Raw genomic sequence first — 15,425 nt, 5'->3', positions numbered from 1 at the left:
CAACTGATTAGAAAATAAGCTACTACGAGTGCTTAAATCAGATTTTTTTTGTTTTTTGTTTTTTAGTCTGATAAATCATGTCAGTATTATCAGAGTTGTCAACAACAACAGCAGCAACAGCATTCTTCCATGACAAACTACAAACTGACTGCTTATGAAGCTGAAAATACTGTTAAACTTTAATGATCCGCTTATCAACTACCACAGTCTCAGCTTCCTGTTTCAATGTATAGCCCATGTCTTGTTAATGTGCAAAATGATTGACATGTAGAAAGCGATTTGCTAAGCAACGAGTCTGAGGTTAATTGTTGCTGATTCAGAGCTTAGGACGGTCACAGAAACGGATGTGATATTTCAGGACACCTAATATATAAGGTAATAGATCATATATTTTTGAGTATTTGTATATGGTGATCGATAAAAAAAGACATTTCCCACCTATCCAGCGAAAATAAATGTGATCTCCCTCCAGCGAACCAAAGTGTTGGTCTTGATTATTATCATTATTAGGTTGTTATGAGAAATCATCACCCTCTCACAACAAATTTTGCATAGTATAAAGCAACGCAAGATTCACTGTGTAGTGATAAATTCTAGTTCGCCCCCAGAATTGTTGTGGGCTTTGTCTCACACAAAACTATCATAAGGCTTCAGATGTTTTAGGTATATATCTTCTATAACTTTTATGGTGCTTTAATGGGACATTGTGGCATTCTTTGCTTTTATTGTATGGTAAAGAGCAGAGTCATTCTGCCTAACATCATCTTATGTGTTCTGCGGAAGAAAGAAAGTCATATAGACCCCGAGCAACATTAGGGTGAATTAATTTAAACAGCCACACAGATGGGAAATCAAACATTACCTGTATTACAGTGTATTATGTAGCTGTCCATCAGTGTAAACAATGTGCAAAGTAATTCAACCAAAAAGTACCCGATTTATAAAGTTATTGGCTTCTAAAGTAAGGAGTCGACTCTGAATCGCTGAAACGAGTCGTTAGAAATTTCAAATCTTTTGCCCATCTCTATGTACGTCACATGGAACACTTTGCATAATAATCTCCGCCTGCCGTCTTGGGAGAAACGGAAATCTGACCTGCTAACTCTGCTGCTAACAGATATTCTGTGATAAAGTAATCCATATGAAAACAACACAATGTCGGTTTTTCACGTCTCCCTTCGTTATATCCAGAGCCATGGCTCTTGTTATATCTAATGTGACCACGCCCCCGCGCTGAACGCTCTATTCAGATTCAAACTGAAGCGCGCGGCTTGAATACACACAGAAGAAAAAAAACAGCGAGACTGTTTATTTTTTTTTTTTTTTACTGTTTGCTTCGCGAAGAGAGGAATAAGACATAATTCACCCCAAAAAGATGCTAACGCATTGTTTACCATGAAGTTGTGCGCGGAACAACCCATCAAAACTGACTATGTTAGTTGACCAATCAGAACACAGTATGCTACCGAAAGGTGGGGTTTAAGGAAACTGAATCTTTTGAACAGCTTCGCGCGAACCATTTGGGTATCTCTGAGAATTGAGGTAAATTTAAAATGATATTTTGACAAAATGACAATGTTTTTTTAACCTTGGATGGATTTAAACCTATTGTACAGAACTTATAAACAGTGATAGGAAGCTTAGAACTTTCATCTTACTGGCTCTTTAAGACAGAATTTTCATTTTGGGGGCAAACGGTTCCTATAAGAGATTTGAGTTAATTCCAGAGTGTGGACACAATAATAAACAGCCTTGATATCTATTTACGGGAAATGCATCATTAAAAACTGTACCATTTTTTTGTAGCCCTAATTAAAACAGCCTTGATTTACAAGAGTCTGTGCAATAAAAAAAAATAAAAGAATACAACACTTTGCTTATGTTAAACAGAAACCACATAAGTCGTTATATGTTTAAATATGGATTATTAAACAAATACATTGCCCTACGTTCTCTGGAAACCGTTTATTGTGGACTAAAGTTGTCACACTACTAACTTTAACTTTCTACACACTGCACGATTTTAGCAATCCCATAAAATCATTACAAATTACACTGCAACATTGATTTAATAAACTTGGGTATGAAATGCATGCAGACTGTACAATTATGAAACCAATCTACTCGTATGATATGAATAAATGACATTGTATTAAAATTCTTCACATATAGACATATAGACAATAAAAAACCTAGACAATAGTGAACAATAATAATTCACCTCACGGCATGATGGTGAGGTGATGACAAATTCAAGGGCACAGCTTCAACTAATTAATTATTAATTTGTTTAGTTATATAATTTATAATTTGAATAAGAGAAAATACAGGGATTGTGTAATGGGTAAATTTGACCCACTGGTGCTTATAGGTATAAATGTCCCCTTTTTAATCTGGTTTTATATAAATGGTTTTTAACACCAGGGGATTGTAAATTACACAATTTTAGTTAAAGACAATGGTTGGGTCACTTGAATGTGTTATTGAAAATCTATAAAATGCACATTTGAAAAGCAGCCATGGGGTAAATTTTTCAGTTCTAGTGTTAAAGCTGAAGTGTGCAATGAGGATTGAAAAAATAATGATTGTTTTCAACCAGGTGTCCCACTAACAAAACGGTGTGCAATGCTCTGTCCTAATATCCTCTTTCAAGTGTTTTTGGTAAGTCTGATGTTTATAAAGCCAGGTGGAACAAATAGCTGTATCACTATCATGTAAGATTCTCTAGTTGACCTGAAAGAGAAAACTGGCTGTATAGGTGACATGCTAAAAGTGTGCCTTCCAAATTGCTGTTTGACACATTTTATCTTGCATAGCTATTAATGTCTACATGCATGCACTTGTATAGAGTATGTTTGGGTAAAATGGGAGCTTGGTCAATCCAGACACTTTCAAACTATTGCATTCTGTCTAATGAGGACATTTATGCATTGAATAAGCCACTGGTTGTCTGTTGAGTTGTTTTGCTTTAACCGTGCCTTTAGGAGTACTAACAGTCTCTCTCCAAAGGTAGAAGAAAGCATCTGCAATATTTGTTGTTGACTGCCCGGTTCAACACACAACTATTAGCCTCTGTCAGACTGATCAAACAACTGAAGATGAAGAGTAAAGATGTCTGGGCTGAGAGAGAGAGAGAGAGAGAGAGAGAGAGAGAGAGAGAGAGAGAGAGAAAGCGAGATGCTACCTCAGACGACTCGCTCATCTGCTCTCTCACCACCATTCCTTTGCTTTTCAGTCATTATTCATCTGCTACCCCTCCCTCTTTATCTCGTTCGCTCCTGGACTATGTTTGATTCATGCCAGAGATGATGCACACGCCACTATATACGGCATGAGGGAACCCTGTCTCTACATCCATAATTCAGATCCCCCTTTCTCTCTTTCAGTGTGTGTGTGTGTGTGTGTGTGCGCGCGCGCGCATCCTCATCCTCTCGCACATTGCTTGTGACGTGCAGTTGTCGATGCTTGGGGTAGAAGATTGCGCCGTATAGAAGACTAGCATCCATGAAAACACACAGGTAAGAGAGAAATCCCTTGCTTTCTCTGCAAAGTTCAACATTTCAGAAGATAAATGAATATTGACGGAATGAGGTGTGGATTATGGACATTTGAAGTTAGTGGGAAATACAGATAGAAAGGCATGACATGGAATGAGATTGGGAGCTGTGGAGTGATTTAAAAGGAAAAAAGAGATGCGTGGGTAATTTGATGGTAAGGGATGGGTGGCGCTCGATGTTGTCTTACATGTGATGCATCGTGCAATTAGAGCCACTCTCTGGGAAAGTTATATCACTGCGGTTTAGTTTATGTGTGTGTGGCTGCTTGTTTCGAAATGACTCTGTTTATTCATTCACAGAAGCCTGTGAAGGCACTCATACTATATTCATGGGATGTTGCACCTTGTTCAATTGAAGAGTGTGTGTTTGTTGATGAGAACAGCTTAATAATGCAGTCACTTGTGGATTGTAACACATTTGCTGGTGGACTTTTTTGAGACTGCATGAAATAATATACAGTATATGACAAATGCATAATATGATGACAAATGACTGTGTTTATGTATTATATATGTGTGTGTGGTCCTGGTAAACCCTATGTTATATGGACAAAATGTCTCCATGAAGATGGCAATATCCAAAATCCTTGTCATTGCGGGGACATGTATCTGTCCCCATTAGAAAACAAGCTTATCATACAGAATACAGTTTCTTGAAAATCTAAAAAAGTTTCTTCTGAGAGGTAGGTTAATGTGTAGGGCAATGTAAATATACTGTTTGTACAGTATAAAAACCTATTGAAAATCTATTGAATACCCCCATAAAACATGGAAACCCAACGTAGTGTTGTGTGTGTGTGTGTGTGTGTGTGTGTGTGTGTGTGTGTGTGTGTGTGTGTGTGTGTGTAAAAAGAAAAAAAAAAAATTGCTCTATAGATATTTTCTGATATTCTTCTGCTTTACCGCTGAGAAAAACTAGTAATCTCACGTCATGTCAACAGTCTCAGACGGCAAGTCTCAGACGGTACACAGACATGCCAAGATACCAACTTTTCTAAGACTAAATTATCTGTATTATCTGAGTGTTTTATAGCTCTTTATTTTTAATATATGCGGACAGTTGGCTCATTTAGGTCTAATTTAAATTTGGAAATTAGACAAAAATTACATAACAGGCACTTTTCATGTTTATTGCCATCTTATGATGAATCACATGTTGTTTTCCTAAACTGTAAGTCGCTTTGGATAAAAGCATCTGCCAAATTAATCAATGTAAAATGTAAATGGTTAATTATTATTACAGTTTAGATTAGATTTATATTACAATGTAACTGAAAACTAAAGTCTCCATATTTTCATAATGTTTGTTTATGAAATATTTACTCCATAGTTTTTTGGCAACAAACTAAAAGTGGAAAAATATTGCCTCAGTTCCTCAAAGAGTTCATTATGAATAAATAGAACAGCAATGCTTCCATAGACTGCTATATGTGCTTTTAGCATTTTTGTGATATTTATGTTTTTCAGATCTTGTGTTTACAAGCCACTAATGAATCTATATAGTGTATCCACATGTCCACAAAGTTACAAAATTAAAAACAGAAATATTCAGTGCACCTAGTAAAGGTTATTTTATAGCTTGGTATACAGGTCAACTTTCAGGATGAAACACACACACACACACACAAACACATATCAGTAGCTGCCTGTACAAATGTGTGAAGATTTGCATTGAATGCAACACTCTTTCCAGCTGGCGCCCCAGAGCTGATAAGAAACCTGACACAGCATTTCACACACTGGCTTAACATTGCATCTTATAACCATGACCTCATTATAAACACACCTCTGTAAACGGACCAAGGCTACACAAATATCTACTGATTCATTTTAGAGAACCGGTTCGTTCGCACAATTAATTTGTCATTTGCACAATCATTGATCAAACAAATGATTCAGTGATTTCATTTTACTTTATTCAATTTGAAGCAAAGTATTTATTTAAATGCTGCTGTTCTTCACTATGTTTTCTACCCACATAAATTAGTGTTTCTCTAGCTTATTTATCTGTATTCATTTTGCAATTATGTTTAATATTAATGTTTAAGATGTTTTTGTGCCAAATAATTATGTCTCGTAGTAAAACAGTTTTTAGTAGATTATGTCCTTTTACATTTGTTTATGGTACTATAGTTAAGCTTTAGTTTTAGTTTTACATTTTATTTGTGTTTTTATTGTAAAATTAAGTCAAATGTAATGATGTCACCATCATTTAGATATTTTTGTGCCATGCAGATAAATGCTCCAATCGCAAAATTGCGGTTCAAAGTTTACTTAAATGTCTGCTACATTTTTTGTAACTTTTAGTGGAGTTAACTTCATCAAATGGTTGCCCGACGGTAGATGACTTTAAATCACAAGTATCTTATTCTGCTATGGATTCAAAGGAGCTTTCTCAACACAGAGAACAACACACGAGTCAGATGGCATGTAACATGCTGGATCCAATCCTCACTATTCTGCTCTAATATTGAAGTCATCTGCTGCACTTTGGGACTCTCAGAATGCTCTCAGAAGCAGGAAGGCAAAAGGCAGTGTGGTACTGTCTGAGAGAAAAACAGAGACAGAAGCATCTGTCAAGGATGTGAGATGTTTCTGTAAAAAGAGAAAGAGGAAGAAAAGATTGTTTTTCTGTCTGGCTGTGTATCTTGTGTGCTTACTGGTTTCGACGGGAAGCAACTTGTTTTTAAAATGTCTTGAATTAAGAGTGGGCTTAAAGGATGCTAATGATTAGACCTGTAATGGCCTGTGTGTGTGCCATCTGACCCACACGATTGCATTTGTGAGCTATAGGCTCATGAATCAGTCTTGTTGCTTAAAACACATCTAGCATGCTGGCTGACAAGAAATCAGAAATAGAAAGCTATGCTAACCAAAGGTATTTTCTCAAATACACAAAACAGTATTCACAAACCATTTTACATCCAGAATCTGGTGTGTTTCAAAGTGAAACTGGATATTCAGTGAGGGGAGATCCAGGAAGAGACATTTGAGAGACTTTTGCGTGAGGCATGATGTCAACCTGAAAAAAAAAAAAAAAAAAAAAAGACATTACAAAAGGTATTTTCAGAGAAAGAGTATGATTTTATATTTTGATAAAATATAACAAATACAAGCATTTTAAAATATGCACAAGTTGATCCATTAATAAAGAAAATATGAATAGTTTTATATATGAGAACTGGCTCGGAAGCACACCAAATAACAAAATTATAGTGTATCATCTGCAATCAATTTTATCATTGGGGCATATAATGAGACGTCAGCCTTATCCGGTTATGAAATTGGCAGCTTGGCTTTTACTTTCAATTGGCAAATTGTTGGTTTTGAGCAGTTTTGTCTTTATTTTTCATTGCTTTTATGTTTTCGTTTTCATTATTTTTCATTTAAAAAATCCCAGCAGGCACAGGACATCAATATAACATCAGGCTGACGTTGTCAAACTATATCCATAGTTTCTATATTTGTTCTATGTGTAAATATAGTAGGCTCATTGTGTTTTTAGATGCAGCATGTAGGCAAAAACGTCAAGGAATGATTAGCTTGTTGATCACTGTGATTTTCTCTAGGGTATGTTATATTTTTGTTGAAAATATTCCACATTGTGTATATTAAGACTCTTTTATCATGTTTTTAATTAGAAACTGATTTCAAGTGGATAATTTTATCCACCTTTCACAAACAACAGAGGGTTTACAGTTACAGTACTATTAAATTCTAAGAAATAGAACATGATTGCAGACATTTAGTGCACATTCATTTATAATAGTAGCCTGCATTCTGAAATATTGATTTAATGGTGTGCAAAAGCAAATGATATTTAATAGCTGAGTTGCAGTGATCCTTATCTTTTGACAAAAGTCCCATGACTGTTTAAATTTGCCCTGCAATGTATCAGGCTAAATGTAATCGAGCATAAATAATCACGTTATAGTTTAATTAGGGTGTTTGTTAAATAGTTTAATTTCAGTCACATGTCATTAGATGTGATGAACATAGCATTTTTTAAGCTGTGCAGCGATATAAATTCTTTAGCTGTTGTATTATTATATTTTATGCGTTTAAAACTATAGTACTTGTTTGGACTGTGCTGTGCTCACGACATTTTCTATTTATATTTCATATGTTCATGGAAGTTTCCACTCCAAGGCCAAAGATATGAGCTTCTGTCGGTTCCAATTAAAGAGCATCTTGATCGTTGCTGTGAGATATCATAGAATCATTTTGTACAGTTGTGCATTCATGAGATGTAATGAGTGATGCTTTCTCTGATTCTGATATTTTATTCTGTTATCAGCGTTGTGATGCCTCGCAGCAAATAGATGCGTGCAGAATACATTATGACTATTCTCTTACGCACATGCACACACACACAGGCACACTAAGGCTGGGCAATGTGCAGACTATTCACAATACACTTGCCATCATTTTGCATGTAAGTATTGCATAATACTATTTTTTTATTTGACAGTTTAAAGTTCTGAAAGATTGTGATATTAGACTAGCTTAACCAACTTTCATTGTCATATGAGAGTTATGAAGGTATTTTTGATTCAAATTAACTGAGCACCTGTGGCAGTGCGATTTGTAGTTGTAGAGAAAAGCCACACATGTGTATCAGTAAATTTGAAGTCACAGAGTGAAATGTTTTAAGAGTTGCAAACCTGTAGCCTTTTTTTCTCTCCCACAAACACAACACAACAGTTACACCTTCTCAAATTCTTCATTGCAGGTGCACAAATCCTATTCTACAAATCACACATTTAGAAACTCGTACGCTCACATTTTTGAAACAATTGCTGCAGTGAATATGGTGCAAAACGCATTTACACACCCGCATCAAGAAATGTGCAGTCGTGGAGAAATGTTGAACATCCGCAAATCAGTACGTGAATTCATCAAATGAGAGTTGCACACTTGTAGAATGTTTTCTCAGAAATGTCTTGTATATTTTTCTAACACAAACACAAAGTACATAACTACAGCTTCTTGAATCTGCTGCGATGAATCTCAAACACTGTTTTTTCGCTTTCAAGCGACAAGTTTCGCGCTTTCCCTTTTGCACCGAGATATTTGGTTCAAAAGTGATTTGTGCATCTGTAGAGGTAGTGGGCGGGGCTGTTTAGAGATTACAGAATTTCATCCAATCAGAAGAGCTACTGAGCCAGTAGATATACGCCCCAAGCAGTTTTACGCCCCTGTTGTTCCTCATGCGTCCAGTAGGGGGAGGCTGCAGACCTATGACCTACTGTAAAATGTATTATTTATATATATTTATAAACTGTTTTTATATACAGAGATTGACTGATATATGATGTTGTGAATTTATATTAAGTTATATTTAGATATTAACCATATTCAGGCCATTAGACATACAGTACTGTGTTATCATATGGATCCTAAATGAAATATTTGCTTTACAATTCACAATTGCTCGTTATACAGCAACAGAACATGTTCTACATAGCATTTTATGAAGACCAACAAAATTTAACAATTTTCTAAAGTTCCAAGGGTCATTTAAAAGAAAGACAATATTGTTGTTCACAAAAAAATTTATTAACATGACTTGGTTATTTCTTAACAGCATGACTCCTGTAGATGACTCTCCAATGGTTTGCCACTCTTCTTTAATTGTTTCTTTATCCTGCGGTCAAAGTGATCCCACTCACTGATAAAAATAAATAAAAAAGCAAAAGTTGCATAGTGGTAGAAAACAATGGTTATTTATAAATAATGGCAGGATGTCATGTTTCAATTTTTTTTTCCTTTATAGGATCCTTACAGTACCTTGCGTCAATGACAGGTCCTCGAAGGAATTTCTCCTCAGCCTCCAAGATGGACACATCTTTCACAACAGCAAGAGCACAGATGATGGACTACCAGAGAAAGATTTATCACAGCCCAAATAAGCCAAGCATCATTTTGCTTTTTTTTTTTTTTTTACAACAAAATCCAAAGTTCCTTTTCTATATTAAGCACAAAACTATTATTTTATAGAAATTATCTAACATTATGGATAAACTATTTGACATTAAAAACAATGTGAATATGACACCATGCAGAGCACAACTAACACACAAGACCATACCTCTGGAAAAGGGACATCCATAATGAATCTGATCTGGTCACTGTGGGTGTGTGTAGGTGTGCCATCCAAAATTGAAGTCATCTGAGTGTAGATAACATCAATTCGCTCCTGATCTTCAATGAACAATATTGATGGAACACTTGGAAAAAGTGTCAAGTCACTTTGATTGTTTTTTTTTTTTTTTTTTTTTTTTTTTTGTCCATTGATGATAGACTGTGGTTAGTTAAGTTTGAGTCAGACAGAACATCTGACTCAATCAAGTACTTTTGCCTCTCGAAATAAACTGATCCATCTTTTGAATTGATATCGCTATTCTTTCTTATTTAATTGATCAATCTTTTATAAATAATAAATGTTGCATCATTACACAATACAATCAACAACAAGTACTTTAGCAGATTATTTAACATACCTCATCCGTATCGCTTCAAGAAGGTCTGCTGCTATCATACATATAGATATGGTCTGCTGTTCTTATAAATGACTGGGCTCATATACTAATATACTGCCTCCCCCTTCTGGACGCATGAGGAACAACAGGGGCGTAAAACTGCTTGGGGCGTATATCTACTGGCTCAGTAGCTCTTCTGATTGGCTGAAATTCTGTAATCTCTAAACAGTCCCGCCCACTACCTCTACAGATGCACAAATCACTTTTGAACCAAATATCTCGGTGCAAAAGGGAAAGCGCGAAACTTGTCGCTTGAAAGCGAAAAAACAGTGTTTGAGATTCATCGCAGCAGATTCAAGCAGCTGTAGTTATGTACTTTGTGTTTGTGTTAGAAAAATATACAAGACATTTCTGAGAAAACATTCTACAAGTGTGCAACTCTCATTTGATGAATTCACGTACTGATTTGCGGATGTTCAACATTTCTCCACGACTGCACATTTCTTGATGCGGGTGTGTAAATGCGTTTTGCACCATATTCACTGCAGCAATTGTTTCAAAAATGTGAGCGTACGAGTTTCTAAATGTGTGATTTGTAGAATAGGATTTGTGCACCTGCAATGAAGAATTTGAGAAGGTGTAACTGTTGTGTTGTGTTTGTGGGAGAGAAAAAAAGTCTACAGGTTTGCAACTCTTAAAACATTTCACTCTGTGACTTCAAATTTACTGATACACATGTGTGGCTTTTCTCTACAACTACAAATCGCACTGCCACAGGTGCTCAGTTAATTTGAATCAAAAATACCTTCATAGTTAACTTGCAAATATAAGAGTGTTAAGACAGAGATATTTTATTATTCTGTCAGAAGTTTCAAAACACCAAATTCCATAATATTAATTATAATTTTAGTATATGTCAAATTTCTGGTAAGTACGTTTGATAAGAAGTATGTCCCCTTGCCACTAAATTGAACATTCTGGAGGGGAAAGTGTAATATTATTATTTTTTTCTCAACTGCACACATTTCATTACCGGTGGTTGATGTCACTCAGGTTGTTGAAACTCGTCATCTCTCATGATAAATGAATGACTCCTAATTGCTTTGAATTATGCGACACCCTTGTAGGAGATCGTGCCAGTGTTAAAATGTGAAAAGGATTGTCTGTCCTCATGATGAATGACGCAGAGCTTCTTTGAATTTTTAACTGCTGGTAAGAAACGTCTTGAGATAATTAGCCACAAACACAGGTCTGTAGAGTGAATGTTCAGTTTGTGTTATCACTGGCTGTTTCTATCACTGTCAGTAACAACAGAAACAGATAGGAATAGTTTATGCTGGTCTGTCAGTGGCTGTAAACACAAATAGCTCAAGGCACAGAAGAATGCATTGCAGTTTTTCCCATAACTTGCACACAGATGGAAAGAAAACTCTCCGTTTCAGCTTGTGTTTTCAACAGAACTCATACACCTCGGATGGTTATTTTATGAGGCGTTATGTGGTTAATCATGAAGCAGGAAAGTGAGTTAACAGATGTTTCATGTGCAGCAAGGCTACAGGCGGTTACTCATGAAATGCATCCCAGCTGATAGATCTTTACTTGTTAAATATCTATCTATAGATCTCTACTTGTTAAATATCTATCTATCTATCTATCTATCTATCTATCTATCTATCTATCTATCTATCTATCTATCTATCTATCTATCTATCTATCATATACTAACAGCTTTTATAGCCTTCCTGCGTTATAATTAAGAATGCAGATTAGGTCCAGAACATTGAAGACTGACACAAAAGAGAAGAAAATGTTGAATCAAGTTGCTATTTTTGTTTTCTTTGCACCCAAAAAGTATTCTTGTAGCTTCATAAAATTACAGTTGGACCACTGATGTCATGTGGACTATTTTAACAATGTCCTTATGTCCTTTCTGGACCCTGAACGGAGTAATTGCTTTGCTGTCGATGGAGGGTCAGAAAGCTCTTGGATTTTATAAAAAAATATCTTCAGTTGTGTTCTGAGGATGAACGAAGGTCTTACGGGTTTGGAATTACATGAGGGCCAGTAATTAATAACAGAATTTGTATTTTTTGGTTAACTCACCCTTTAAAATCTCGTTCATTATGGCTTAAATTTTTGCTGTGAAAAGTAACTTCACTTTTGCAGTTTCCTTTTCCATTCAGTCCTGATGAGAGAGCACTATGAAACCATGTTAAACCTCACACTACCTTGAAGAGCAGCATCCGCATTAACCTGCGTGCCAGCAGCAAGCTACAGACATTGGCCCTGACCTGTGTGCCTGTGGCCTATGGGAAAGAGAGAGCTGGGCAGAGTGATTAATGGTCATGATTAGCAGGTGAAGGAATGTGCTCTTATGGCCTAGAGCATCGCGCCACATTTATTTCCTCAACTAACGTATCCTTTATGGAGGACAGCTTCCTCAAAGACACAAAGTGACCTAGCCAGGGGGAGCTGAGGAAACGTGGGTGGGATTTTTGCAATGGTAATGCGACATGGAAGCAACTCGTTGCTGGGAACAGAGCTGGCCGTTTGGTATGAATCAAATCCCACCGGTGCGTCATTGTTTGCATAGATAGCTGGCCCTGATATGGTTTTTGCATGACACATATTCAGTGAGATGTTATGTGGGCCATCTTTTAGATTCACAAAAAATCATTAACATGCAAAACTCTAGGCAAGATTTCACACTGATGCTTTCTGAGCCAAATAACCCGTTTAGTTTGAAGGAAAGCAGATACGTGACCTGGCCTAATCACTGCAATTGACACCAGCAGTTCATACAAATTTTTCAACACGCATTAGCATAGAGCATAAAACAGCATGTGTTTAGAAAGAAAATGGAGTCAATTTTGAGTCTATGTTAAAAAAAAAAAAAAAAAAATCTGCAGATTCTGTATTTTCCTACAATGTGGATTCACTCTGTGCTCTTCAGGAAATATCTTTATTTTTGTACTGTTGTGTTTCTGAGACTGAACAGCTTTGAAATACTTTTTTTTTTTTCTTCTCGTTTAGCTTCTAGGGGGAACCTCTAGTGATTTGACACTTCATAGGGTGCAAAGTGACAGATGACGACATTTTAACCCATTGATGTGTCGCGTTTTATTTGATGTGTTTTACCCAAATATCAGAGAGTGAATGGATGTATAAACTCTCAGCCTGTTGCAAACAATACTAAAACACAAATTTACCTGCCACGGTCTACAATTGGAAGATTAAACGAATATTTTTCTCAAAAAGCAAATTATGTAATTATTTATTCACATTCATGTTATACCAAACCTAAATGATTTTAGTTCTGTGGAATGCAAAACAAAATACATTGAAGAATGTCTGTGAAAATCAGTATGGTCCATGTTTTTTGCAGTATTAGAGACTCGGACTTGTAATCCCAAGGTTTATGTCTTGAGCCGGCAGGGATTGTAGTTGGGGGGAGTTTTTTTTTCTTGATTAACATGATTGATAGACATTGTGAATATTAGACTGCCGTCTCTTTAAGATCTGCAGACCGATATGCTTGAAGGTGAGTAAATCACAGATTATTAATTTCTGGGTGAACTATCCATTTAAATAGGCTGACTATTTTGTTACGATACCTCTTGTCCTGGAAATTTGACCTGTATTTAAATCAACGTAAATACTTCCTGAACTCCGGAACAGCTTGGAGCAGTGTTATTTTAGTATCACTGAGATGCTAGTTTTCATTTACAGCAAATGAAAACATTTAAATACTTCTATCTTACTTCTGTTAGACTTTGAGTTATCTATAATACCCTAGCATGAAAGACTATTATTAGCAGTGTTTTGGAATATTGCAGTAAAGTGAACAAGGATGTGTTTGACAGAGCTAATTAATGTGCTACCAAAGCAGCCTCATTTTATCAACAGTAAAGTTTGAATTAAATCAGTTTAATTATCTTTATGATGCATGTTTTAATCTTTGATATTGCTGGTACAATAAATAAATAAATAAATAAATAAGATTAAGTTAGCATGTTTCAAATCAAGATACTTAATCTGTGGCTTAAGGAAGTAGTTGTCATATTATCTTGTTAATGTCATATCCAGTATAAACAGAATAATTAATGAATTGTACTTTGATTAGAGTTTTGAGTGATGTTTCTTTTAGTCCTCCCAGTGCTATGAATATAAACATGATTATGGCTTAAATATGTCCCCCACAAGCATATGTATTTGTATATGTGTGTGTGCGGACAGTAAACTGTAGGTTGTTTTTTCTGTGTCTGTCACTCTTCTTTTCACTTCTAGTGTTTCATTACACGTTCTTTCTTAGAAAGGTGACAGCACTCATAGTTTTTCCCCATCTTTAGAAACTAGCCAAGAAGATCAGCTTCATTTCAAACACACAGTCAGACACCAATCCTGAAGTCTCTCATAACATGTTATTCTGTCAAAGTCAACAGGTGGCTCCTGCTTGTGCTTTGCACGCAGCTGAATCGATTAGGAAGAAGAATTAGTTTGCCTTTAGCAATAAATAAGAGACGGTTTGTTTGACAAGTGTTGTTTATTCTTTGTGCTCAGGAGAGAACGCAAAGCCTGAAGCTGTCAAACTGAGCTCTTGTGTACTCATATATAATGTCATGTTTTTATATCACACTAATGGATGCACAAATTAGTTTCCCCAAAGCAATGTGATTAACCTACAAAACAGAGCTTTAACTTAACTTTTTACCACATCTGCCAGTTATAGTCGACTTTCAGAGGGGCCTTAATAGTTTACACTCTGTGTACTATGACACATTGGTGTTGTTATATAGTCTTGCAGTTCATTTGATTCCTGATTTGTGTTGATTTACAGCCAAAACAAAGCAGAGGTGAAAGCTGGATCAGCTCACTGTTGTCATACTTCTATATTTGTCATGCTGCAGAGCCGATCAAACTACCTTATTTTTTATCAACCAGTTTTGCTGTTTGTGTCACAGTAGATATATTTGGCAGCTGTCATCAGATGAGTTTAGATATGTTGTAATGTTTGAATATGGCTCTTCCATTTAGAATCAGAATAGGGTTGCATTCATTTTATAAGACAAGCGTTTTACTTTTGTAAGTCAGTTTGCACTTATGTCAGTCGTAACTTTTTATGAAATTTTGATTTGTGTGAATCTTCAAATTACTGATGTGCAGCACATATAAAACAGTATAAAGTGCATGATTTTGCCAATCCATTGATTCAGTGTAAAAAAAATATAAAATAAACAAATAAAGTGTATACTGAGAAAAAAATAAACAAACAAAAAACACTTTGTTAATAGTGAATATGCTTCCTAATCTAAAGTGGTATTGAAATTTATTAGTAAAATATATATATATATATATATATATATATATATATATATATATATATATAT

The 15,425-nt window shown here is 35.6% G+C and overlaps 2 protein-coding genes across 3 annotated transcripts in view; one reads left to right on the top strand and one right to left on the bottom strand.

The window, feature by feature from the left end:
• Positions 1-3,475: 3,475 nt before the first annotated feature.
• The window catches only part of LOC127969499 (cadherin-18-like), a 201,280-nt gene continuing 189,330 nt past the window's right edge, over positions 3,476-15,425 (top strand). Inside the window, exon 1 of the mRNA XM_052571505.1 lies at positions 3,476-3,518. The gene's annotated coding sequence lies outside the window, so the exon portion shown is untranslated. The remainder of the gene's footprint in view (positions 3,519-15,425) is intronic.
• LOC127969500 (PWWP domain-containing DNA repair factor 3A-like) lies at positions 8,952-10,156 on the bottom strand. 2 transcript variants are annotated; one of them, XR_008156282.1, is made up of 4 exons: positions 10,060-10,122; positions 9,648-9,760; positions 9,347-9,435; positions 8,952-9,227 (listed from the first exon to the last, which is right to left on the bottom strand). XR_008156282.1 is itself a non-coding variant. In XM_052571507.1 (4 exons), the coding sequence occupies exons 1-4, from the start codon at positions 10,095-10,097 to the stop codon at positions 9,137-9,139; spliced, it is 357 nt and encodes a 118-aa protein (XP_052427467.1). In that variant the 5' UTR covers positions 10,098-10,156; the 3' UTR covers positions 8,952-9,136. The 2 variants fall into 2 exon arrangements, 1 of the variants encoding a protein (XP_052427467.1); XM_052571507.1 differs by having other exon boundaries at positions 9,648-9,786; positions 10,060-10,156.

Source organism: Carassius gibelio, chromosome B12, assembly GCF_023724105.1.
Source record: "Carassius gibelio isolate Cgi1373 ecotype wild population from Czech Republic chromosome B12, carGib1.2-hapl.c, whole genome shotgun sequence".
In the NCBI taxonomy this organism is placed as follows: Eukaryota; Metazoa; Chordata; class Actinopteri; order Cypriniformes; family Cyprinidae; genus Carassius; species Carassius gibelio.
Note: the sequence above shows the minus strand (reverse complement) of the source record. Positions and strands in the feature narration are given on the sequence as shown.